The following is a 25,958-nucleotide window of genomic DNA, read 5'->3' as shown; positions in this document are numbered from 1 at the left end:
GTTAAAAATAGCATGATATGGGCCCTTTAAAGCGATGGATCCTTATATAAGAGTAAATGTTTTAAAACCATTGATATTGATTCTCATGATTGTGCTGATTTCTTCTATTTTGAGGTGATTTCCCTGCCCTCTCTGGCTCTGAAACGTGGAGCAGCTCTTAATCCTCACGCTACACTAACGCTGCCCTGACCCTGATGATGCCATCATCTTATTTACACATCTCTTGCATATTATAGTTGATCGTCTCATCATCTTTCACAGCTGACTGTGGCCGTCAATGGGTGGCCTTTACTGCTTCGTTAACTCAATTACAGAGGGCGACTGACCCCATAACAAAGCCATGCTGGAATCCTGCAGCGTGTCTGTAGTTCTGTCAATTTGGCCTCACAAAGCGAGAGACCAGCCGGTAGAAGCAGAGGTCAGAAAACTATAGACTAGAGGCACTGGAGACTGTTCTTGGCCATTATGGACATAGGCTATATTCTAAAAGACAAATGTAAATATTTAAAAGTCAGACTCACTCATAAAGAGGTTGGATCCCTCTTCTTTAATGAAAGATACTGCAGTGACTGAACCTCCTGCATTACCTTGTGTGTGTGTGTGTGTGTGTGTGTGTGTGTGTGCGCGCGCGCGCGTGTGTGCATCCCTCTGCCAGATCAGACAAGTTCAGGCAAGACAAGAGCACAGGAAACACACACCTACAGCTACACATTCATGAGTGGCTTCACATAATGCAAACTATACGCACATCATGATGCATTGTTTTGAATAGGAATAACCATTTTGATCATCAATTAACGTTCATGTTAAGAGGCATGCTAATTAAAAGCTTCCCTGTCAGAGAGAGACTTTTATTCCAACAGTTTTTCCAGAAAACTGTTAAAGGAACACTCCGCCCATTTTCAACCAGCTTTGTATCATTAGAACATCAGTAGTATATCAGAAAACTGTAAACGGTTTTGAAGTCTATTTAATTAGACAGTTATTGAGTGTTAAAGTGTGGACCAGTGACATCACTGGTCCACACTAACTCAAATGAATAACTCATTAACTCAAATCAATAAAACTCTCAATAACTGTCAAACTATTCATCATTCATCTAGTTTTACAGTTATTGAGAGTTGATTTGAGTTAATGAGTTATTCATTTGAGTTAGTGTTATTGAGTGTACTTGAACACTCAATAACTGTCAAATTAAATGACAAACTTCAAAACAGTTTACAGTTTTCTGATATACTACTGATGTTCTAATGATACAAAGCTGGTTGAAATGGGCGGAGTGTTCCTTTAAGTAACAGATGAAAGCTGCAAAATCTTTAGGAAGATGTTTTTTTCCCCTCTTTTTGTTCTTGAATGTCAGATAGCCTATTCATGGAAAGTGGGAACCGGCATCCTTGACTTATCTCCGCCACACAGAGAGGAAACAACTTATTTCATATTTGTCATATAAATTAGCTGTTCTCGCTGCCTCTCTCACTCCTTATATGGGAAAGGAATCGGGTTTGCGCGAGAAGGGGCGGACACGCGCGGCGCGGTGACAGCTGGGTAAAAAAATCCGCCGATACAGGAAGAAAGAGGCTCTGCTCTCTGCTGCTGGTGCTCTGCTCCACCACACCGACACACCTGCACTCTCTCTCCCACGGACAAACCCACGGCGATCAAAGACCAAATCACCGCTTGACCAATTTAGCAGGTAAGAAGGAGCACGCAGTCATCACTCATCCAAACTGAAGTCGGTCTTTTTAAAAGAGTATATAATTTCAGAGAGAGAGAGGGCTAACTAAACACAATGCGTCGCCGCTCCCCCTTGACAGACACACGGCGGCTCCGAATCATTCAGGAATTATTGATCGAAATCGGTGTGTGTGTGATGCTAACCCCCCCCCGGTTAGCTGAGCCTACTGCCGCTAGTCGGTAACGTTGAGCGGAATCGTGGAGATCTCCACAACGGCTATTTTAGCCGTTCGTCCCCCCACCACTTCTTCTTTCTGTCAGGAGACGTTGGCTTGCTGAATGTGGAAACTTCTTACTTTTTTTTGTTGCAGAAAGAGCACAGTGCAACACTAGAGCTAACACAGCAGGGAGGGAGGGAGGGGTGTGCAGAAAACACAGGAAATGCCGAAACAGAGACAGACAGCAGAGACACACACACACACACACACACACGGGGAGAGTGACTGACTGACTATCAACTACATCTGCTAATCTAATCTAACGTTAGACCAAACTAAGATGACCGCAAAATACGCTTCAGGTTGCTGTCTCTTCACATATTGTCGCTGATCTTGCTAGCTTTAGCCTAGCTTGGTCGTCTCCCCAATCGCATTATCACCGGCTTGTAAAACGTTACGTGATCTGTTGGAAGCTAGAAGAAGGAAAGGTTAACATAGAGCTGTGGCCTACTTCCCCCTTTGCGCTGAAGAAGAAATGGCCTGTTTTTTATGATATCCCATGAAATGCAGCTACTGGAGCTAGTTAGGTCAGCGAAGTGAAGTGCACACACAGACTGCGACTTGGACGCTCCCTTTATGTCCGAGCTGAGCTGCACGTCTTGCCCGCAGGGCTGAGAGGCAGAAACCCTCACATAACCTACTTCAACCGTCCTGCATGGTGGTGATGATGGTGCTATATAAATTATGCTGGGCCTTGTGCCATATGTGGACCTGAAGTAGACATACATATTTACGTTAGTCTGGGATTTTATTTGGAGGAAACCAGCAAGAAAGACAGCATGTAAAAACCTAAAGTCTGCACTCTGCACTCAATCCAGTATCCAGTTCAAATGCATCCACACATAGATCTCGGCCCACTTGTGTTTTCCTGGACCTTCAAGGTCCAGTGCTCAAAAGGTAGAATACACCAATGTCTTAATTTCAGCACTTTATTTTGGCCATGCTTGTATTGGGATTGTGAAATTTTAACGTGACTAATTCATAGATCTGTGTCAATAGATCAATACTGTGTGTGTGTGTGTGTGTGTGTGTGTGTGTGTGTGTGTGTGTGTGTGTGTGTGTGTGTGTCGTGTGTGTACGAGCGCGCACATGCCACCTTTTTGGACTGGCTTTTACACATTCTCAGCCTGACATTTGGTCTCACACTTGGATCCAAGTTTATTTCAACAAATAAGAACTTATGGTTTCTGATCCACCAGGCAAAAACATGCTTATTGTTGTAACTCATTTCCATGACAGCTTAAAAATCAGTGTAGAGCCACCAAGACCAGGGTTTCCCCACCTCCTAGAGCGGATTCTGATTTGAGCCAACTTGCCCACACTGCAATCGCTGCACTGTTGCATAAACCATAGAAGGCAGGTTTTTCTCTGTCTCTGGAAAGCCTTTCTTTTCTCCCCGGGGAGTTTCCCTGGTGCTCAGCACTTGGCTTGAACATTTCCAAGTGAGTACCACACCAACGACACAGCGGTGCACTTTAGGAAATGTAGCCTAGCATCTAAATTGGCATAGCGGTCGGGAGTAACTGTTCAAATACTGTACTGTTCAAATACTGTACATGCCTTGGATGCAGTGATTGCTGTCTGTCTGAAAGGGAGATGTTTATTTTTGCATAATCAGGAATGCTTTGGTCTATTAAATCTAACGTCTACAGCACCTTAAGCAGCCCACAGTTGAGTACTGTCACACCCATCTTGATTGCAGGTTGAGTCATACCTCCACAACTGTGGCAACAAGGAAGTGAAGCAGTTGAACGCTGGTATCTTGTAGCCACAACTACTCTGTATATTTAGCTCAAGGGTAGTAAGCTGTGTGTCCTGGCTGTTGTGATCTAATTGTATCTCAGTCTTGTGGCAGTTAATTGATTTGCTACACTCATCTGAACGGGAGGTTAAGAGATTTTGGATTTAAGATCACTGAAACTAACGTAACTACTGAAAGATTGGGCTCCTCTGTTGGGCCTCATGAAACCCTCAAAGAATTGGTCTTAAGCAGTTGTTTACTTACTTAATTACTTGTTACTAATTAAAAATTAAGTGATTATCAAGTATATTTATCCAGACATTTGTAAAGTGGAGAGGGAGACAGTGATGGAGGCACATAAAATAATTATTTATAATATCTGATTTGACCATATATCAGTTTGCCAGTATATCCAGCTGATGATGTTTTAATAATGATAATAATTAATAATAATAATATGAATAGCCAGTGTCTTACCCTGCAGATATGTTGGAAGTGAGGATATTCTTTTACTCAACAGCTTTAGGGGTGGCAGACATTCAAACAGTCTGAAACCAAACCTCCCTCATCTTGCCTTCAGCAGCTGCCAAACAACCTATAAGAATTTCATTAGTCTGGTTCACAATAGATGTTCAGCATCTATCCAATCCCAGTTTCAATCCAAATAGTTCACTATCGCCATCGAAAATCCATAACAGTCAAATGCTTAATTTAGTACTGTTGTTGTTGTACAATTGTTTGGCAGCCTATTTATACCCGGGTCCCGGGGGGGAACGGGCACGCACGCACCTAACCAACTTTAGCTCGCTCTCGCTCACGGCCAAACATGTCGAAAGCATTGTCTCCGACTCAAAGTCATTAGATATTTAGTGTCAGATTCTGTTCGCTGCCTCTGTAGCGAAAGCGAGAGGGTGAAGACGTGTTTATCTTGAGCGACTGCATTAGTTAGATGGGTCTTTGTGTCTCCATTGACCCTGCGCCAGGTGAAAGTTAGTACCTGAGACAGTCTCAGTCACACAGATGAAGGCGGGGTCACGTTACAGCTGTCTTGTGTAATGTTAGCGGTCTCATTAGCTATGTTTGCCTACTCTGCTAAGTATACGCCTACGTTGGGCATAGACTGTGTAGTTGTGGAGGGATTAGTTGAATGCGAGTCAATCAAGTAGAGGACTATCGGTGTGTAGGAGCTGCTGCTAGTCAAATTAGATGCTGTTTTGTGGTAAAAAGGTATTTGCATGTTCAAATAACATAGTTGGGATGAGACTGGACAGGTTTGTAGGCAGCGGTCTGATAACCTGCAGGTCCCAACCTGCTAAGTTCCATTCCTCTCCTTTTTTTGTTACTCAACCCCTGCTAAGGTGGGACCCGGCATTCAAAATCAGGTGAATAACTGCACAGAGAAGCCTGAAAATGTGAGTCTCTCTGTCCAGCGTGAGAATGTAATCCAAAACCAACAGGAACAAACTCCAAGAAACACAAGGTTGTATATCGCTATAAGGAGAAGGATGGTGACATCTGATAGCCAGCAGTCTAGTGTAACGTAGTGAATAAAGTCAATGCACACCCACGTGTGTGAGTCTGAGCTATAGAGCGTTGAACAAATTTAAGATTTTGTGTTGTAAACATTTAATCTTATATTGTTGTGCAAACGTGGCTAAAGTAGGTTGACTGCAGCATACGTCCATGGCTAGATATTCCTCTTGCTGTTGATGCTTAGTTAGTATAGCCTAGTTTCCCAGGACCTAGAGAATAAACAAATTGAACAGACTTCATTTCCTCTTTGTATGTAGCCTGTGAAGCAATCAATGCATGCAAAATTGCACATAATCATGCTACTATTACAATGTGGGGATTTGAATAGGTTGTGCCTGCTTTTTGGCACGACCCTATAGATCCAAAGTCATGCCCACTTCCGGGTTAGGCATATTAATATGAACCAAGGGATTTCTTCCGCCATGTTATTTTTCATAGACGTTTCGTAAAATGCTTATAAAATCCTTTTACTTGGTCAAACCGAGTGATTCAGCTCTATTTTAGAACCAGGAGAGACGATACACTAGATAGAACATTTCACTCGGACCAAAACTATACAAAAAAAAGGCGTATAAAAAATACTTTAAACAGGTTTTTAAGTTTCAGTCAGAGTGAAATGTTATATTGTAGAAAAGGACCTCTCATAACAACTGATGAGACCATACACATTGGAACACCCGCGGGCCGGATTCAAACCAGTGACCTAAGGATCTGATGCCATGGACCAGACCCCCGTCATCGGTGATGTGATGTCACGCAAGCAACTGTGAGGTCATCGATGAGGTCACTCGAGCAGCTGTGAGGGCATCGATGATGTCACTTGAACATCGATGATGTCATAGCTGCCCGATTAAATATAAATAAGACCAACCTTCTTCTGTGTTGTTAGTCTGTTAAGTACCAGATCGCCTGCTTGACCACAGCCCCATTGCCCCAATAAAACCTTAAAGGCATCGCCGTGGTTCTGATCGATCATCTGCAGCACGTTCCAATTCAAGTAATCATGAAGCTACAACTTTCTTACATAATCTCTCCTGATTCTAAATATAGCTGAATCGCTTGGTTTGATTACAAAATGTCCAATAAAATGGCGTCTCAAATCCCTTGGTTTGTATGCCTAACCCGGAAGTGGGTGTGACTTTGGCCCTCTATAAACCTGTGAGCTGATATGTGGTGTCTCCCCCCCCCCCTCTCACAGCTATGGCAGATTTGGCGAGTCTGGTGCAGCGGCTGGAGGTAGCGGTGGGTCGTCTGGAGGTCGCGTCAGGCCCTGGTGGCAGTGCCGGAGGCTCCACTGGAGGAGGTAATCCCGTGTCATTAAGTGTGATATTGAGTAATAAGTCCTCTTATCATGAATAAGATAATGACAGATATCCTTGTCTAGTAATCATTTAGCCAGATAAACCATTTAAGTGCAGGTAAAGCAATATTCCACTTAGTTTGAACATGGTGGTTATTTGCCACTTGACTGCCATGATAATCAGAATATAAAGTACTCACCAAGATGGGATGCTACACAGCCACACTAGTGCTAGATGTAAGGCAGTATAGTATGCAGCGTAGTTTATTTTCTAAATTCCCTAACTCAAACGTAATCATACCCAGCCTCACACGTCATCAAACCCAGCCTTATCAAAAGACAGTTTTGTCGCTGTGCTTTTGATAAAGCTGCACACAATAAAAACAATGACTCATTGTTGTTGGTTCCTGTGACTTTTTGCCCTGTTAAGTCTCCTTTCTCTTTCGGGCGTCCTTCCCTCTGTAGCTGTATCGGCGTACGTCGAGGCCTACGATGGCATCATCAACGGCCCCTTGGCCAAGTACACCGACCTCAGCCAGCAGATAGGGGGCGATGTCCAGAAACATGTAAGTAAAACCCATGCTGTTGCTGTTGTTGTTTTTCATGTTTTCTTCTAAGGTGGCTGATCCTTGACAGGGCCCAGCCAGATCTGTGGCAGATAAAACAGACACAAAACAGAAACTTAACTACCTGAACTTAACTTAAACCTAACCTAACTTAAACCAATTCAGCCTGTTCATTTTTTTTTTTTTTTTTTTTTTTACTTTATTATTATTTAACTTTTCCTCCTTGTCTCACTCTCCATCTCTCCAGGCGGACATGATGAAGCAGGCGTTCACCTGTCAGAGACAGCTCCTTGTCACAGCCTCCAGCTCCCAGAAGCCCTCTGATGTGAGTTCAATGCACTTGATAATTGCCCGATCGGTGAACGTCTCAATTAGAGCTGTCGAAAATAATCGATTCAGAGATGCATCGCGATGCTTAATAGGACGATTCTGAATCGATTAACAAATATCAAAAATCGATTATTAAAAAAAAAAAAAAAAAAAAAAAATTTTTTTTTTTTTTTTTAATAATCAAATAAAATAGAATGTAAGTACATGCAGTTGTTTATTTTAATTATGGATCATAATACAATGCAATTCCAAATGCACTTTTATTTTAAAAGTAGCCACACAGTGAGAAAAAAGAAAGTGAGAAAAAATAAATCATGTATTGCGGAAAAAGTGATGCCTCGATTTAAGATGCATCGTGATGCATCGAGATGCATCGGAGATGCATCGAGATGCATCGTATAATCGAATCGAATCGAATCGTTGACTTGTATAATCGAATCGTATCGAATCGTGAGATCAGTGAAGATGCACAGCTCTAGTCTCAATTAACCAATTAGGTACGAGACATAGGAACTCGCACAATGGCTAAATGAGGGAGTGTCGGGCGCCCCGGTGATCACCTGGTAGAGCGCGTACCACTAAGGCTTAGTCCTTCACGTGGCTGACCCGGGTTCGAATCCGACCCGTGGACCACCTTTCCCACACGTCATCTCCCCTCTCTCCCCCCACCTTTCCTGTCAATCTACCTGTCCTAGCCAATACAGACAAGCATGCCCCAAAAAAGAAAGAAAGAGGGAATGTCCACAAGAGAGGCTTACCGATAAAGGATTTGACACACAAAAAGTGCTCCACGGAAAAGAAAATGTGTACTATTTTCTTATTTGTACAATTAAACGCCACATTGATGAATAGATCTGAACAGTTTGCATATTGGCTTGTAGGGGTGTCACAATATATCGTCCCACGAAATTTCGCGATAGTAAAACGTCACGATATGTATCGTTGAGATGAAATCTCATATCGTGAAAAAAAAAAAAAACTTTTTTTTTTTTTTTAATAGACAAAGAAACGTCTTTGTTTGTTGAAGTTCAATGTGTGGAAAGTAGTTCAGTTGAACAAGTCTCTGAAGAGACACATGAGAAGTTATACAGGAGAGAAACCATTCAATTGAGTTTCTGGCAAAACTGTTTACTTGACAGGAAAAACTGAAGATGCATAAAAAATAGACTAAGAAAAGTCTTGTTGTTTGAGTTTGAAGAAAAACTGAAGATGCATAATGAGAATTTATACTGCTGAGAAACCTTTTAGTTAAAAATAAATCTAAGTGACGGTGTAACTCATTCTATTTCAAGATAAGCCTTATCTCCAATCTCATGTTTTTTCTAGTTGTTATTGTAATAACAATTTCCCACAACAGCATGTTTTGTATTTGTGCATTTCAAATAAAATACTACTTTTCCAGTCATATATTGTCATTATTCAAGTTTAAAAAAATATTGTTAAAATCGTATCGTTATCGTGAACCCAGTATCGTGATACGTATCGTATCGTGAACTGAGTGTATCGTGACACCCCTATTGGCTTGTGATGTTTGACTTTAAGCACCTCAACAGCATCAGTCTAAAAATCTAGCACGAGTCCCAACTATTTTTGCGTGAAAGCAGCAGGTGACACACAGACTCTGCTGAGACTGCTTTACTCATTGTGGGGAAACCCTTCCTTCATTGTGGGGAAACCCTTCCTTTCGTCTGCAGGCGGTTCTGACCACTCTCCTGCAGCCCGTGTCCAAAGTGATCCAGCAGGTGCAGACGTTCCGCGAGCAGAACCGCTCCTCGCCGCTGTTCAACCACCTCTCCACCGTCAGCGAGTCTGTGCCCGCGCTCGGCTGGGTCGCCATGGTGAGAACCGGGGGGGGGGGGGCAGGAAAGGGAGGGTTTTGGCACCGCTGTTCTGCCTGTTCTCGTGGAGTGACTGTGTGGTTTCTTTCTGCATGTGTGGGGGGTTAAATGAGTGTGCGTGATGGCCAGAAACAAGCAACTCTTTCATTCTGTCATCGCTGTGTCAGACGGTCGCTTGGCTGACATGCATGCCAGCAACAGAGCCTCACTGTTAACAGTTATAGTGTAGATGACGATTAACTCTTCGGTTGAATGGTTCAATATGCTTATGAATATGATGAATGAAAGTAGAAACTTCCCGGATGCATTTATTTATTTATGCAACTGATGTTTTTATGTACCCCCCCGAAAAACATGTGTTCTCCCATATTTGTTCTTCAAAACATAATTGAAAGTCAGACATGTCTTCGATTATTTCTTCTTCATTTCTGTCCCAGGCTCCTAAGCCCGGCCCCTTCGTTAAAGAGATGCAGGACGCCGCCATGTTCTACAGCAACCGTGTGCTCAAGGACTACAAGGAGAAGTAAGGACGACTGCGTACTAAGATGTTCTACCTACTAAATTGTATGTGGTAGTAACTAGCAGTGGTGGAAATGGCCAGGTTTTACTCTGGGAACCCTACTTACGACAATGTTACTAAACATTTTATATTGATTTTACTCATTATACATTACAGCTACCTAAAAAATCTCTTACAAACGTAACTTAATTAAGATTGCCGAGCTCTACTGATGATTTCCCCTTGATTTTTATATATGACAGACTTGATGACACATTGATATCGACGCTGCTTATTCAGCTTCCAAATACATGTTCTCCTACTATTCTCTGCCCCTCTCATGCTGCCCCCTCTCCTCTCCTCTCCTCTGCTCTGCTCTCCTCTGCTCTGCTGCTCTCCACTGCTCTGCTCTCCACTGCTCTGCTCTCCACTGCTCTGCTCTGCTCTCCTCTGAGTCTCCACTGCTCTGCTCTGCTCTCCACTGCTCTGCTCTCCACTGCTCTGCTCTCCTCTGCTCTGCTCTCCACTGCTCTGCTCTCCACTGCTCTCCACTGCTCTGCTCTGCTCTCCTCTGCTCTCCTCTGCTCTGCTCTCCACTGCTCTGCTCTGCTCTCCACTGCTCTGCTCTGCTCTCCACTGCTCTGCTCTGCTCTCCACTGCTCTGCTCTCCACTGCTCTGCTCTCCACTCCACTGCTCTGCTCTCCACTGCTCTGCAAGACATTTTGTAAGGGGGCTCCCCTTGGAGGAATGTTGTTCCCTCTCAACGTTTACTCTGGGGACTGCGTTCCTGCGCCTCCTCCCCCTTATTAAGCACCCTACAGTTTCACTGAGTCGGCACTGCCACGTTAACACGCTGACTCACGTCTGACTAGGCTGTGGTTAGGCCTGAGATCAAAGCCTGAGAGGATTTGACACCACTAGAGGGCGTAAGTTATTGTAATGTCGATTGTGAAACGGCAATAGATGTTCTATAATTACTGTACTAGGGATGGGACGATATATCAAAATTCACTATTGCAAATAATGTGACAATGGAAAAATAAATCATATTAGCTATCATCTTAATCACAAAGGAGCTTGTCCATCACAATTTCACAGGCTGAGAAATGTAAAGAAAATGCTGATATTAATAACATGCGATCCTCTCTTCCTCCCGTGCTTACAGGGACAAGAAGCATGTGGACTGGGTAAAGGCCTATCACTCCATCTGGACCGAGGTGCAGAACTACATCAAACAGCACCACACCACCGGGCTGACCTGGAGCAAGAGTGTGAGTGAGCCTCCTGTTTTATAGTCCTGCCCCAGTTCTCCCTGTCCTGCTCTCATGGGCATTCTATCTCTCTCTCTCTCTCTCTCTCTCTCTCTGTCTCTGTCTCTCTCTCTCTCTCTCTCTCTCACAGTCTCTCTCTCTCTCTCTCTCTCTCTCACACACACACAGAGTCTCTCCTTCTGGCCTCACCCTCTAACTTTCCCAGTTAGACATTGAAGTTTTGCCAAATGAATCTGAACTTGAAAATTAGTTCTCGATCCCTTTTTAGTGAGCACAGATACTTTATTAGGAATATTATTATTAATTATTTGAATCACATGCTGTGTGTGTGAGAGATCTGATGGATTCAAAATACCGCCTTTTTAAAAGATTCTCTCCGCCTCAGGGTCCCATAGCCTCGGCCTCCGCAGCACCTCCCAGTGCTCCTGCTGGCGGCTGCCCTCCCCCTCCTCCCCCCGGACCCCCTCCACCTCCCATGGACTTCAGCCAATCGTCGGGCGGTGGCGGCGGGGACGCCGGCGGCACCAGTCGGAACGCTCTGTTCGACTCCATCAACCAGGGAGCCGACATCACCAGAGGTAGGTGACGACTAGTCTCTCACGCCGGTCTTATCTCTTCCACAGTCTTCGAATGCTCCAGAGACAGTCTGTACTTCAGCCCGTTTAAAATGTGGCCAAAGGAAGTCGTCATCTTCTGAAGAAAAAAACGCTTCAGACCAGAACGAAGGTCGATGGTATTCGATCAATCACGACACTTGTAAACAAAACCGAGGCAGGTGATTGGAGAAATGAGCGGATGTCCCGCCTTACATCTGTTTTGATTCAACTTTCCCCTCCAGGGAAGGCGGGAGCATTTGCAAATTGCGGAAGCCAATCTGTTTTAAGAGACTAGTAGGTGACCAATCCGTAGCCTGGTAAAAACCATCCTGATCACGTGACCTCACATTGTTTGGACCCGCCCCCAGCGATTTTCAGAAATTGGAATGTAGCCGGGCCAATCGGGGACTGCGCCGCAGTTGACAATGTAACCGGCCAATCAGATGACAAAACGGTAACGGCGTCTCCCTAAGCAACAAGCGGTAACGTTAACATTAGAGTAAACACAATCGTAAGTGCAGTTATTGTGGAAATATACTCAATAACAACATTGCATTCGGCGACTAGGTTTGGGGTGATGGGACAATGGACTCGTCGATGTCGGGCACAGCCAATGATCTCAGCCCCCACCATTGTAACATCATGATGTCTAGTGTCTAGTGTAGTCTCTGCCCTATGAACATAATTCACTAATATAAGCTGAAGCCTGCCCCTCCAATGCCTCCAACTGTTGGTGATCAGAATACTTTTGAAATGAATTTGGTCACATTGTAGCCAGTATGGGTGTAATGTGAGCCCTACACCTGAGGCGAGACAACAAGGCATCGCAGGAGTCAAGAGATGGCCAGATAAAAAAAACATTAATAATTCTTCTTGTTGTAACGGGAAACCACTGAACCGATGAGATTTTGGGTCAAGTCGTGTCTTATTTAGAAGGAGAAACACACACTTTGCTCCTTTAACGTGTTGTTGAAAACGATGCCCAGTGAAACGTTTGAGAGGAGAGCTTGGATGTTAAAGGACCCCGGTGTGTAGGATTTAGTGGCATCTAGTGGTGAGGTTGCAGATTGCAACCAACTGAACCCCCTCCTCCAAGCGTGTAGAGCAGTGGTTCCCAACCACCGGGCCACGGACCGGTACCGGGCCGCAACGCATTTGGTACCGGGCTGCGAGCCCCGTCAAAAAAGAAAGAAAAAAAAATATATATATATATTTTTTTATATTTAAAAAAATATATATATATATATATTTTTTTTTACAAACATTCTTTTACAAACTACAAACATAAATAAACGTCAACTTGAAACTATGTTTCAACTACCACACAGCCTATAATATTATAGCCTATGTTTATAAAAAAATATATATATATATATTATATATATTAAGATTAATTAAAATTAAATATATAATATAATTAAAATTTAATTATATATATATATATATATATATATATTTATTTATATATATATATATATATATATATATATATATATATATATATAAAATTAAAATTGACAACCGGTCTGCAACTTTTTTTTCCATCTATCTACCGGTCCGCGGCACAAAAAATGGTCCATGGTGTAGAGAACCTACGCTGGCCGCGAAACATGCGAAACGCCCTCTCTAGAGTCAGTGTATGGTTTGTCTGTTCTGGGCTACATGACTGTTGTAATTCATCCATCTTTGACTTGGGTCTCAGCTCATGGCCCTGGTTCATTACTTATTTAACCTGCCCTCGTTCACTTCCCTTCTGCACTTGCCCTCGGGGGGAATCCCCGACACCATGACAAGTGTCCTTCCACTTCCACTAGAGTCCATTCCAATCACCTGCTCCTTCCCCGCCTTCTTTCCCTCAGTCCTGTGATGTCATACCAAGGGCTGACAGGAAGTGAAGCAGGGGACGTGGAAATGCTAATGAAACAGGTCTTTTTTGCGTTGGTCCCCAGGTCTGAAGCATGTGTCTGACAACCAGAAAACCCATAAGAACCCCGACCTGAGGACTCCGGCCAGTGCTCCGGTGCGCACCGGACCAAAACCCTTCTCCTCCTCCCCCCGACCCGCCGCCGCTGCTGCCTCCCCCGCCCGCACGCTGCCCCCCGTTCTGGAGCTGGACGGCAAGAAGTGGAAAGTGGTAAGTTATTGGCCGGCTCACTTTCTGTCGTTTAACCCATTGATACCTGATGCAGCATTTGCGTGTATATCCCTCATTTGTGTGTGTATCTCTTTAAGACCGCGGTTCGCGGTCTTAAAGAGATACACACACAAATGCTGCATCAGGTATCAATGGGTTAATATGTGTTTGTCCTCGCCTCTCGGGTGGCACGAAGCATTGGAAACTAGATGCTACACAGAAGACAACTCTTAAGATAAAGTAGTTCTCTAAAGCATCTCAAATAGTTTGTCTTGAGTTGCGGTTCCTCTTGTCCCTGTGACAGATGATGGAGAAAGGAAAGGGCAAAGACTGCCGAGTTGACTTCTTGTATGTGTGGCTTTTGGTTTCAAACGCAGACTGTTTGGATGTGTTTACGCAGCGGGCCGTGAGAAGTTTGAGTCATTCAGATAGAATGAGTATTTGATGTCACCCACTGCTGTAGTCAAAGCCTTGTATGGTAACTCCAAGAGTGTCCACCCTCTTTATGTTCTCTCCTTTATTTATTCTCACACTCTTTTGCTCTTTGTGCACTCCCTCTTTTCTTTCTTTTTCTGTCTTCTCTTCTCTCTTTCTTTCCTCCCTCTCTTTCCCTGTGTCCCTGCAGGAGAACCATGAGGGGGCGCAGGGCCTGCTGATCAGCGACACGGAGCTGAAGCAAGTGGTTTACGCTTTCAAGTGTAACAAGAGCACACTGCAGGTCAAGGGCAAGATCAACTCTATTATTTTAGGTAAGAACAAAACTACTCGTGTTACTTATTGTTAAGCGATGGGGTTACCCAAATGAAAACAAAAATAATAAGTTTGCCAGGATAATGTTTCTTCGTTACTTTCTTCTTTTTTTTGGCCAAGAGACTCATTGGCTCAGCGTGTTGTTGTAATACTAATTTCGGCCACAACTGGACAGGTGGCTCAGTTGCTAGCACTATTGCCTCACAGCAGGAAGGTCCCAAGTTCGAAACCCCCGGTCCCGGTCCCGGACCCGGACCTGGGATGTCCTTTGTGTGGAGTTTGCATGTTCTCCCCTGTGTTCGTGTGGGTTTCCTCCAGGTGCTTCGGTTTCTCCCACCAGTGTTGGGCAAGTTACTCAGGAAGTTTAATTAGTTACTTATGACTGATTACTCCTTTTAAAAAGTAATACAATTACTTTACTATATTACTTTTGCTAGGTTTTGCTACGTTTAACCAGCTCCTTTCACAACTGAATCCACTTTATTGGAACAATAATTAACCAACTGCATAATTTTTATTTATTTGCCTATAGTACAAACAAATGTATTTCCTTCTGGCAACGCAGAAGCCTCACATAGCCAGACCTATAGACCCCTTATACAGCTGTCAACATTGGAGCTTACTAGTTACTGGTAAAAGTAATAGTTACAGTAACTAAGTTACTGCCCAACACTGTCTCCCACCATCAAAGACATGTATGTTAGGGTTAATACTCCTGTCAGTGCCCCTGAACAAGGCACTGGCAAAATAACAGGAGTTGGTCCCCCGGGCGCTGCTGCACTGCGGCTGCCCACTGCTCCTATAGTTCTAGGAAGGTTCCTAGTAGAGGATGGGTCAAATGCAGAGGATGAATTTCCCCACAGGGATAATAAAGGATAACTTAACTTATCTCTTAACTTAAGAGTGCACGACGACTAGCCCCTGTTGGAAGATTGAGATAAAACATGAATGCTTAGTCCTGTTTAGGTATCGTCTCAAAACCCTATTGGCCAGTGTGACGCTTGAAGATTTATTTATCCGTCAAAGACGGAACATGAAACCTCCTGGTGGCAATTATGTGACATTACTCTGTTTCACTCAACAACTAAACATTTTGTTTTCTTCTTTCCCCTTCGTTTCATCAGACAACTGTAAGAAAATGGGCCTGGTGTTCGATCACGTCGTCGGCATCGTAGAGGTCATCAACTGCAGAGATGTCAAGATCCAGGTGTGTGAAATGAATACACTTCCTGGTGCATTATAAGAGACTATAACAACATTTCAAGGGAATGTAACGGACAGGAAACGGCGTGTGTTACCTGTTCTCTTCTCACACTCCACTATATTCTTTTTTTTATGCCGAAGGCATTATGGTTTCGGGTTGTCCGTCCGATGTTCGTTAATGCGATATCTCAGGAATTGACGGAATTTCTTCAAATTTGGCTCAAACGTCCACTTGGACTCGAGGATGAACCGATTACATTTTGGTGGTCAACGTTCAAGGTCACTGTGACCTCACGAACGCCATGTTCAAGCTTGTTAACGCGATATCTCAGTAACGCCTTGATGGAATTTCTTCACATTTGGCTCAAACGTCAAAGTCTGGACGGACACCGATGTCGACTGCTCACTTGTTTTGGCGGAGGCATATATCCGCGGTCGTTCTAGTTCTAAGCCATTGTTTTGTCCAGGGAAGCATACACCTTACAACACTAACAACTGGGAGATTTAGTCGTTCGCTGTCCCCCACCCAGATTGCAACTGCGTCCCAATGAAATGCAGCAGAAACACCTCGAACGAAGACATGAAATTGACAAATCAAAGCATTTCACCAACATGCAATTGAGTGGAAATACTTGGGTTTGTTGAATCCCATGAAACATGACGATGTTCCACTCGTCTTATGTCTGTAGGTCCTGGGCAAGATCCCCACCATCTCCATCAACAAGACGGACGGCTGCCATGTCTACCTGAGCCGAGACTCGCTGGAGTGTGAGATCATCAGCGCAAAGAGCTCGGAGATGAACATCCTGGTACCCAACAAAGACGGAGAGTTTGTGAGTGTCTTGACAGGAGGGAGATTGATTGTTGGATTTGCATTTTGTTTGCTACTTTGTTACCAGCGTCCATAGGTGTTGAAGTATGTGATGAGATCAAATAGAAAGCTACAATGCGGCACGGTAGCACAGAGAATCTAATCAGAATAGAGAAACGCCCATACAGGCTCTAGGAACGCCCACAATAGACGCTTGGTTAGCTGTCTCAGCCTGGCTGGGGGTGTGGTCAGGGTGGGGTAAAAACCCCCATTCTATCCATTCAGCAAAGTTAGAATTTAGCTGATAGCCCAGCCCAGGCAGACACGATCGGGGATTTAACCACCGCAGTAAACGCACATCTGAGCAGACGTCTTGTGTTCTGCTCTAGAACCCCCAAACCTGTCGTTTAGAGCCGCAGCACCATCTTTTGGTGAGTCAGCCCATGAGATATATCAGTGGTTTTACCCCACTCGCGCGCCAGACGTTTAACATTTTGTGGGCGTTCCCAGACATGCCGACTATCTCTATTGATTGAATTAATCTGATTTGCATACTCTGCCTATGCAAAACACAAACTTATCTCACTCGTCTTTGTTAAAGCTATGAAATCTGACTGATTTTGTTCACCACCTACTTTTCTCTCTTGTCTTCAGACGGAGATCGCTGTTCCTGAGCAGTTCAAGACTGTCTGGGACGGCAAGAAGCTTGTTACCACAGCAACAGAGATCGCTGGATAGAGGGGCACCCCCCCCCCCCCCCCCCCTCCTCACCAACCATCCCCCCTTTTTGCTAATGCCTACCTGACTGATCGACCGCCCAACCAGCTAACTCTCACACTGTAGACTTGAGATTCGGACCTCACGCGTATCCCCCCCCCCCCTTATCCCCTCCTTTATTAGCCAATCACAGCTTAAGCTGTTCCTTCCATAAGCCAATGAGAGGACTGCTTGCTTTATCTGGAGCATTCCTCCAGCCAATCGCAGGGAGCAGCTTGTCATTCGAGTTGGTTTTCCCCCCGTGGCCGGTGAGCACTTTTCAAAAACATTCGTGAGTTTTGCCAATAACTGGGATGCTCTGTATCTTTTCTTCTTTCTTTTTTTTAACTACCTATCTGGATATTGCTATGCTAAATTTAACATGTAGAATAGCCCACATTGGAACAGAGATCGGTTAGAATGGATTATTGACTCCACCTCAGCAGCAGCACTGTAGCCAATCAGGCTCTACTATCACATTGCTTCAACCAATCAGTTTTTCTCCTCTTCCTGGTCAGGAGGGGCAGGTGTTTCTAAATAGGGTTCTAATAGGTTCTGTTCCATTATATGCAGTTCAATGGTGACGCGCATGTACGACCAAGCCCTTTCACAAAGGACAATGCTATATCCATATGGCCTCCACTGATGTTGATTCCGTAGTGGATAATGATAACGAGTTTGTCACCATTCCCAGAGCACAGAAAATGGGAGTAAAAGCAAGTTGTGTGCAGAAGAAAAAAAATCCATGTGCTCGACCCTTAACCCATTGATACCTGATGCAGCATTTGCGTGTATATCCCTCATTTGTGTGTGTATCCCTTTAAGGGAACCGCAGTCTTAAAGGGATACACACACAAATGCTGCATCAGGTATCAATGGGTTAATCTCACACACAGGACATTCCCCTGAATACTTAAAAAATAACATTCCATGTAAAGAGGCATGTAAGAAGAAAAGAAAGCTGTGGCAAAGAGCAGAAGAGAGACAGATCGCTTTGAATGGATCGAGTGGTTTTTGAGACCCAACTGGATTTGAACAAAAGCAGTAGAGATTGAAGGACGTAGTCACGTATTGGTTGTTGATGCTTCCCCCCCTCGATCTCTTTGATTGGAACTATCTGCTGTAAATGATCTGTATAAATAAGGGTTATTGTGGGGTTATTATTGAATAGGCTTAATTAGCCCCACTCACTCACGTCTGCACTCATTTCTCTTTGGTTTTCTATCAGCTCTTGTAGCTGTCGAGCACTTAGCTGGATTCTCTTTTGTATTGTCTCTTTTTCTTTTACCTCTTGATTTGGGTCCAGAATCACCGTTCTGTTCATTAGTTCTGGAGACATCATTAAAAATGTTGCAATAAAAGGAATATATTAATTTGGCTTTGTTTATTGGTTCTGCACAAGGAAAATGTACCATTTAACAAAGAATTCATTGTCGAGATTAGATTTTAATACCGCGTTCAAGACAACTCGGAACGCAGGAAAAAACGGGCTCCGACCTGTAAAAAATGAATTGAACGGTGTTCGAGGTCGGAATTACAGGTCAGAAATTTGGCTATTATTCCAGAGCTCTGGTTCTTCAGAGTTAACCTCATCAAAGTGTTTGTTGACCTAATTTGAGGTGTAATTATGCAATATGTGTACAGTATATTGTTTATTTCGCTCCGATTATAGCAATGTGTTGGAATTCAACAGGTACTTTACCAATGAAATTAGCTAGCGGTGTATGTTTTTGTAACTGACCGTCTAGTTAAAAACAACGTGAACGCAACTTTTCCAGAGGTCGGAAAAAATCAGAATTGAAAGTTGTGCTCAGAGTTGTCTTGAATGCACTATAATGTTACATTGTAGAAATAATCTCCTGGATATGCTGTAGTTGAAGTATTTTTATTTAAAAAAAAAACATCTTAATCCAACACTCAAAACTAATTTGACCTTATCAGAGCATTGCACATCATAATCAACATTCATTTATTCTACATCAAAGTGTTAGTAGAATGGTAACAGACAAACTAGCTGCTAAAATCAAAACATCGAGCAGCACTAGCATAGTGCTACAAATGATCAGTGCAAAAGGATTTTTTTCCCACATCCCTGGTCCTATTAGGAACCTATGGCCAAGTGACGGTCACTGTAGCTGCATAATTTCCCTGCTGATAAAAATGAATTAATGAATTCAGATTTTGATTTACTCCGTATTGAGAGAGGATTGACCGTCATTGATTAAGTGTTCCTAGCGCAGGTAAGGCACCAGGTTGGAGGTGAACCATTCCCTGGAGAACTGCAGGTGGTCTCCCTCGGTGGCCAGGAACACCAGCTTCCCTGCTTTGTCCATCGCTGCTAGGCCCAGACGATCCTGTATGGAGAGGAGCCACACCTTCACTTCAGTCTTATGGTTTGGTTTTTACAAAGGACAGAGACAGCACTGCTTATGTCAAAGTGGTTTGGCTAAAGATGGCTAATCATCAGATCCGGTACTTGGCGCAAGATTCCACCCAGAAAGGAATTAATCTTAAACCTAATGTTAAGATTAATGTTAACCAAAAGAGCATCTGGGACCCAGGTTCAACTCCCGGCAGCAGTATTTCCAGCTTAGTCAGATGTTACAGACACAATTAGCCATGTCTGCGTGTGGGAAGCCGGTGGGCGTATGACCCCCCAGATCAGCAGAGGGGGTGGAGCAATGCCCGGGACAGCAGGGAGAATTGGTAAAAAAAAAAAATCATTACACAATGGAGCTATTTACCGAAGAACAATGGTAATTTGTTTTCATAGAGGGCAGTGACGCATTATGAAACGACGCATGAGAAAGCAATATTAAAAGCTACTATATCCAGTCAACAGTCTTAAGTATTGGAAAGTGAGCTACTTTTGACAGTTCTGACCACTGAGATAAATAACATTAATATTGCATCAGTGGTTCTGACTCATCTACAGCACACTGAGCTGAACATGAACAAGAATTCTGTATGTGGTTGTTCAGGTTTTTGTTTTTGTTTCTTCATTGGCCTCCATGTGTTAAAACAGACAGAAATAAAGCACCACGGTGTCGGCCCGTACCTCCGTATACAGAACGCTGTCCTGCAGGCTCTCGGTCTCTTTGGCCTGGCCCGTTTTCAGGAAGCCGAACCACTAGAAGAAACCGGAAGTCAAGTCTTTGCAATGGGCTTCTGATGCAGTTTCTCACACACACGTTTTCTGTTTGTGGTTCATTCAGGAAATAAGCAATGAGATGTTTGTTTTTTTACCACTCTGTGTGTGTGTGTGTGTGTGTGTGTGTGTGTGTGTGTGTGTGTGTGTGTGTGTGTGTGTGCATGTATGTGTGTGTGTGCATGTATGTGTGTGTGTGTGTGTGTGTGTATGTGTGGGTGCATGTTCATGTGTGTGTAGTATGTCACCTCCGTAACTACTGGATCCACAACGGTGTCCTGCAAGAACTTGACCAGGACAAACTTGTCCAGCAACTGAAGATTCTTCTTATACGTCTCATTGACAACCTTTGAAGTAGAAGAAATGCAGATTGTGAAATCGTTTGAGAAAGCAGATTACAGCAAACCGAAATCAGGTTATTTATAGCAAAGCAAAAACATGAATGTGTAAGTGAGATTTAAAAGTCCATATATTCCCCATCTAGAATCTAGAGAACGTAAACCTAAATAACTTGCATTCCTGCCATTTATTGTGTTGTAGTCTATATTTCCTATACAAACATTGTTTCTCCCTTTAATTCAACATCATGTTGAATGTTGAAATCCCATGACAGAAATATTTTTTTATATATATATTTGCATTTGAAGCTAGTGTCATTCCTCTTCCCTTCCCTTGCCTTAGCTTATCCTGAATTCTTGTATTGATGTAAACTTTGCATTTAGTAGAACAAGGAGCTAGCTCCGCATACTGACCCGCTCCTGATTGACGTCGGCCATGAAGAGACTGTGCTTCTTGTACAGGTCGTCATTGAGGGGGTCGTGCCAGTACTGCGCCTGCACCAGGCTGATAACCACACAGCAACCGGCCAATCAGGTTAACAGGACAATACTCTATACAGAACTGATGAAAACCACACAATACTATCGAGTGAATGAATGAGTGAGTGAGTGAGTGTGAGTGAGTGTGAGTGAGTGAGAGTGAGTGAGTGTGTGAGAGAGTGAGAGTGAGTGAGTGAGTGAGTGAGTGAGTGTGAGTGAGAGTGTGAGTGAGTGAGTGAGTGAGTGAGTGAGAGTGAGAGTGAGTGAGGCGAGTGTGTGAGAGAGTGAGAGTGAGTGAGTGAGTGAGTGAGTGAGTGTGAGTGAGAGTGTGAGTGAGTGAGTGAGTGAGTGAGTGAGAGAGTGAGAGAGTGAGTGAGTGAGTGAGTGAGTGAGTGAGTGTGAGTGAGTGAGTGAGTGAGTGTGAGAGTGAGTGAGTGAGTGAGTGAGTGAGAGAGTGAGTGAGTGAGTGAGTGAGTGAGTGAGTGAGTGAGTGAGTGAGTGAGACCCACTGTTTCTGGACCATGTCAGTGTACGCTCCATTGTTGAGAGCTTTGCGAATCATGTCACAGATATGGGAGCTCTCTCCTGGACACTTGGGGAGTCCGTACACTCCTGTGGATGAACAAAATGAGTGGATGACGAAGATGCTGCCTGCTACGGCAATCAATAATTAACCCCAACATGATGAAATTAAGGGTCTAAATTATTATTTTTTACGTTGCATCTTCGCACTGTGTTCCACCATTTAAAACAATTGTAAAATACTGCAAATCAAAGTGTTTTTTCTGCATGATTGCCAAGTGTGATGGACTCCTGTCATGTTTTCCTTCCCGGCGTTACCTTGGTGCTGGCCGCCAACTGAGATGAGGTTTTTCATTGGTGGAGAGGGACAGCGCTGAGCCACGGCCCGCCTGTGAAGAAGAGGAACCAGGAGGAATCACCACAAGCTTCCTCATTCCTTCATGAGACAAGACTTTAAGCAGAAAACCCGCTAACAAAAAAAGAAGAAGAAGAGTCTGAAGCCTGAGAATGAAGCTCAAAGTCTCTCCCCGAGTCCTTCCAATCTTGATTTTCTCAGTGTTGAAGGAAATGATAATACTGTTCAATTTGTTGATTTATGATTTACTATTCATTCTTTCCTTCAGTCTTGCTGGAAGAAAACAGGCAAGAACACAGGATCTCTCCAATTTCTACTCTCCTCATAAAAAGCATTCAGTCTCCAGACGGCTGTGTTACGTACAGAAACTGCGCCCCCTGGGAGAAGCCCATGGCGTTGTAGCCTCCCTTCAGCTTGGGGTCCTGAGCCAGCTGGCTGCACACCATAGACACCTGCTCATTCACATCCTTGAAGAAGCCGTTCTCCGTGTCCTGCAGAAGGGGAAGAAATAACAAAGTGCAAAGCGTGACTGTTCCAGGAGATAGATGGACTAACAGAAGAAGATGAGCACCAACCATGAGGCAGGGTGGGAATTTCGTCATTTTAGGGGCGTGGCCATCTGGCCTTCGGCATCACAGTTTTTTAAGGACACAAGGACACATGTCAGGGCACAAAGGTCATTGCTCTATTGACGTCATGTGTCTTAAGCATCATGTGTGTTAAAATGAACCAATGACACATCCTTTGCATAGGGCAGGTGACATTAAACTGAGACCACTGATGCTTTTAAGGCAACTGACACAGTAGTAGGCTGCTAGCAGGGCACTGCCAAGGTGGCCTTAGGGATCTCAGGGCATCACGGCCAGAGAGGGAGGGGCAGCGCAGGCCATGTCCTGATGGCCTCCGTGTAATTCCACCCCGGGCAGGAGTGTGGCGCTAATTTGCTATCAATATTAAGAGGGGAAAGTTTGTACAGGAGTCATTTCCTGTGCCTCTGTCTTAACCTGAGCTGCTCGCACTGCAAATATCACAGAGTAAGAATGCCTCTTTTCCTAGCTGTGAAGCCAGAACCATCAGATCTGTGGGCGGAGTTTGGCTGACGTGACATTCTTGGCTGAATAATACGTTGTCATTTCAGATGTATTAAGTGTTTGTGGAGTTGGGGTTATCGTGAACTGCGCGTGGTGGAAAAGGTTCCGATTCTGGTATTTCAGGCGGCGGCTACTACATTTATGTAACTCTAGAGAAATTAAACAAAGGCTCAGTGAAATATACTGCTCTGCTTTGATACTTTTAGTGTTCAATTTTGCAACCTTGGATGTCTTTAATAGAGATATAATAGCCTTTTCACTTTAAAGAGCGTTACAATGTGAAAATACCTGGATGACGTTCTTGCCGATCATCAGTGAAATCACGTAGATCCCAGGAATCTCCTCCTCGATCATCTTCTTTATTCCACCCATGCTGAGTGGGTTGCAGCAGTTGTCCCCTGATGAACACATGCACATTTTATTCATTTCATATATTTTATTTCCATTAAAACATTTTAGCTAAAGGTTAGGTCATTTTTAATGCTTGTAAATGCTTGATAGAGCATGTTGGTGCAAATATTCTTGGAGTTTATTAGCGATCCTTCTGAACAACAACCGTTCCCCCTGCTCTCATATCTGTCTGTTAAAACCACTACTTGCATAAAAAGGAAGTTGTGGCCGGTATGAGTAAATCCTCTCAGAGTAAACAGATGAAACATGTCTAATTCTGAATAGGAAAATGTCTCTTTGTGATCTTTATTTACTAGGAGAAGACTGACTGGACATGCATGCTCTTTTTCAGGAACATTCTGCTTCATGCTGTTATACATGTATTCAAATCAGGTAGCTGGGATTAGAACCAGCAACCTTACAGTCACAAGCTCGCTTCTCTAAACTTGACCACTCCTACAGTATCTCACAATAACGGCTGTAGAGCTGGGCGATATGGACAAAATCAAATATGACAATATTTTTTTTTATGAAATACCTTGACAGCGATATTGTGACAATATTGTAGGAATGACCATTGGTGCTTTCACAAAATATTTACACAATGAGATTTTTGATAAATAGTCATCAGTAATGTGGATATAATGACTGAGTGGATAAAGGCAATTAATCGAACAGCTAGAACAGCCTGGTAAGTTCAGAAAATCACATCACATTATTGTAATGCAGCCTTTAAAACGAGGAAAAGACTGAACTTATGCCATATATCACGATATTACCATATCCCAAATCTAAAGACGATATCTAGTCTCATATCACGGTATCAATATATCGATATATTGCCCAGCCCTACTGGATGGGTTCACTTCTGCAAACAAGTACAAGTACAAGTTCAACAAGATTAGCAGTGGGGATTTCCAGCTCACTTTCAACCAATATGTTGTTGGCACTACTGGTGGATAGATTGTGAAATCGAGGAGTATGCCACCACATCTCAAACATGTCCCTTCCTATTCTGAAACTGTTTTGGCACACCAGCCCAGACTGTGGGGGCTGGGAAGCAAGATTATGTTGTTATTCCCCCCTTTATCCCCTTATTAATTGTGAGATTTTAAGTTCCCTCTCCCCCCATATCCTCTGAAGGAGATGACTCACCCTCGGTAGATTGGAGAATCAGTCGGGCACTGTAAACGCTTAAGAGTTACTGATCAAAATTTTTAATTCCTTAAAAACCTGTTTTCCCCCATACTGTCAATCATATTAAAAACCCTCTAAGAACTAATATTTCCATTATTATTTGAATGTGCAGGACAAGCACTCACCCATCCCATGCCACACTACGACTGGTACGGTGCCATTGCTGGACTCAGGAACCGGGCTGCCAGCAGCCAACAACAGCGGACTAGCCAGGAGGAAATACAGGACTGCTGCTGACATCTTGGATCCTAAAACAAAGACAGGAGGGTGTCAAAGTGTGTGTGCCAGTATGTCGCACTGCCCATTATAACGGTCAATAGAGGATGTATAGGGTAGTCAGTTAAGAGTGTGTGTGTGTGTGTGTGTGTGTGTGTGTGTGTGTGTGTGTGTGTGTGTGTGTGTGTGTGTGTGTGTGTGTGTGTGTGTGCGTGCGTGCGTGCGTGTGTGTGTGTGTGGTTAGACAGTCACAAGGTAAAGTGAAACTGGATATGAAAGTGGATGCCTTTCCTGTTATCTAGTCTCAAAGCATTCAATTAATTGTATTGACTGGAATTGACTTGAGTTGTGTGCAAACCATTGACAGTAAATATATGCAAACCCATGGTGCAAACCTACAAAGCAAGAAACTGTATTAAGCACACGGCAATGTTAGACAAAACGAAACGATGCTAGCGTTATGTTTACTTGAATGCACAAATGGTTCATGGAAGTCAGCTCGAGGAAGATAAACAAGCCTAGGATCTCTGAGCAGCAACCACAAAAGCAGTTTTTGTATGTAAGCAGCAGTACGAGATTTAAGCTACGAACTGGGTGGAAATCAAGCTAATCATTACAGGGAGTAGATAACAAGTTTAAATGAGGCTAAACTACCAAAACACCACTCACCGTCCATGTATTCTTCCTGGACTGTCGCACTGTGTCAGCAGACAGTGGTTCGTCTGGTTTGTCACGTGAAAAATGTTTAGCGCAGGCGACCAATCAGATTTAAGGGGCGGGGAAATTAGCCAGGGAGGAGGCAAGGACGCTAAAAAAGAAGGACAGGACAACTTTACTTTACTTCGATAGAACTGGCCCCATGATGATCTGCCCCCACTGCAGAATCCGAGCGCTGTGACATGAGTGTTGTCGTATCCTTCTTTTTAGGGTCATTGGGAGT

General features: G+C 43.7%; 2 protein-coding genes across 2 annotated transcripts; one reads left to right on the top strand and one right to left on the bottom strand.

The window, feature by feature from the left end:
• The first annotated feature begins 1,561 nt into the window (after positions 1-1,561).
• On the top strand, positions 1,562-18,646 carry cap1 (CAP, adenylate cyclase-associated protein 1 (yeast)). The gene is made up of 13 exons (XM_083646406.1): positions 1,562-1,693; positions 6,425-6,529; positions 6,992-7,092; positions 7,340-7,417; positions 9,117-9,260; positions 9,698-9,783; positions 10,926-11,031; positions 11,417-11,609; positions 13,577-13,761; positions 14,387-14,510; positions 15,636-15,718; positions 16,404-16,547; positions 17,180-18,646. The coding sequence occupies exons 2-13, from the start codon at positions 6,427-6,429 to the stop codon at positions 17,261-17,263; spliced, it is 1,431 nt and encodes a 476-aa protein (XP_083502532.1). The 5' UTR covers positions 1,562-1,693; positions 6,425-6,426; the 3' UTR covers positions 17,264-18,646.
• On the bottom strand, positions 18,308-25,740 carry ppt1 (palmitoyl-protein thioesterase 1 (ceroid-lipofuscinosis, neuronal 1, infantile)). The gene is made up of 10 exons (XM_083646413.1): positions 25,688-25,740; positions 24,928-25,050; positions 23,504-23,613; positions 22,488-22,615; positions 22,088-22,158; positions 21,757-21,859; positions 21,182-21,272; positions 20,678-20,776; positions 20,340-20,411; positions 18,308-19,635 (listed from the first exon to the last, which is right to left on the bottom strand). The coding sequence occupies exons 1-10, from the start codon at positions 25,692-25,694 to the stop codon at positions 19,513-19,515; spliced, it is 927 nt and encodes a 308-aa protein (XP_083502539.1). The 5' UTR covers positions 25,695-25,740; the 3' UTR covers positions 18,308-19,512.
• Positions 25,741-25,958: the final 218 nt, after the last annotated feature.

The sequence above is a fragment of the Poromitra crassiceps genome (genome assembly GCF_964638095.1).
Source record: "Poromitra crassiceps genome assembly, chromosome: 11".
Classification (NCBI taxonomy): domain Eukaryota; kingdom Metazoa; phylum Chordata; class Actinopteri; order Beryciformes; family Melamphaidae; genus Poromitra; species Poromitra crassiceps.
The sequence above is the reverse complement of the archived record's forward strand: the minus strand, read 5'-3'. Positions and strand labels throughout refer to the sequence as shown.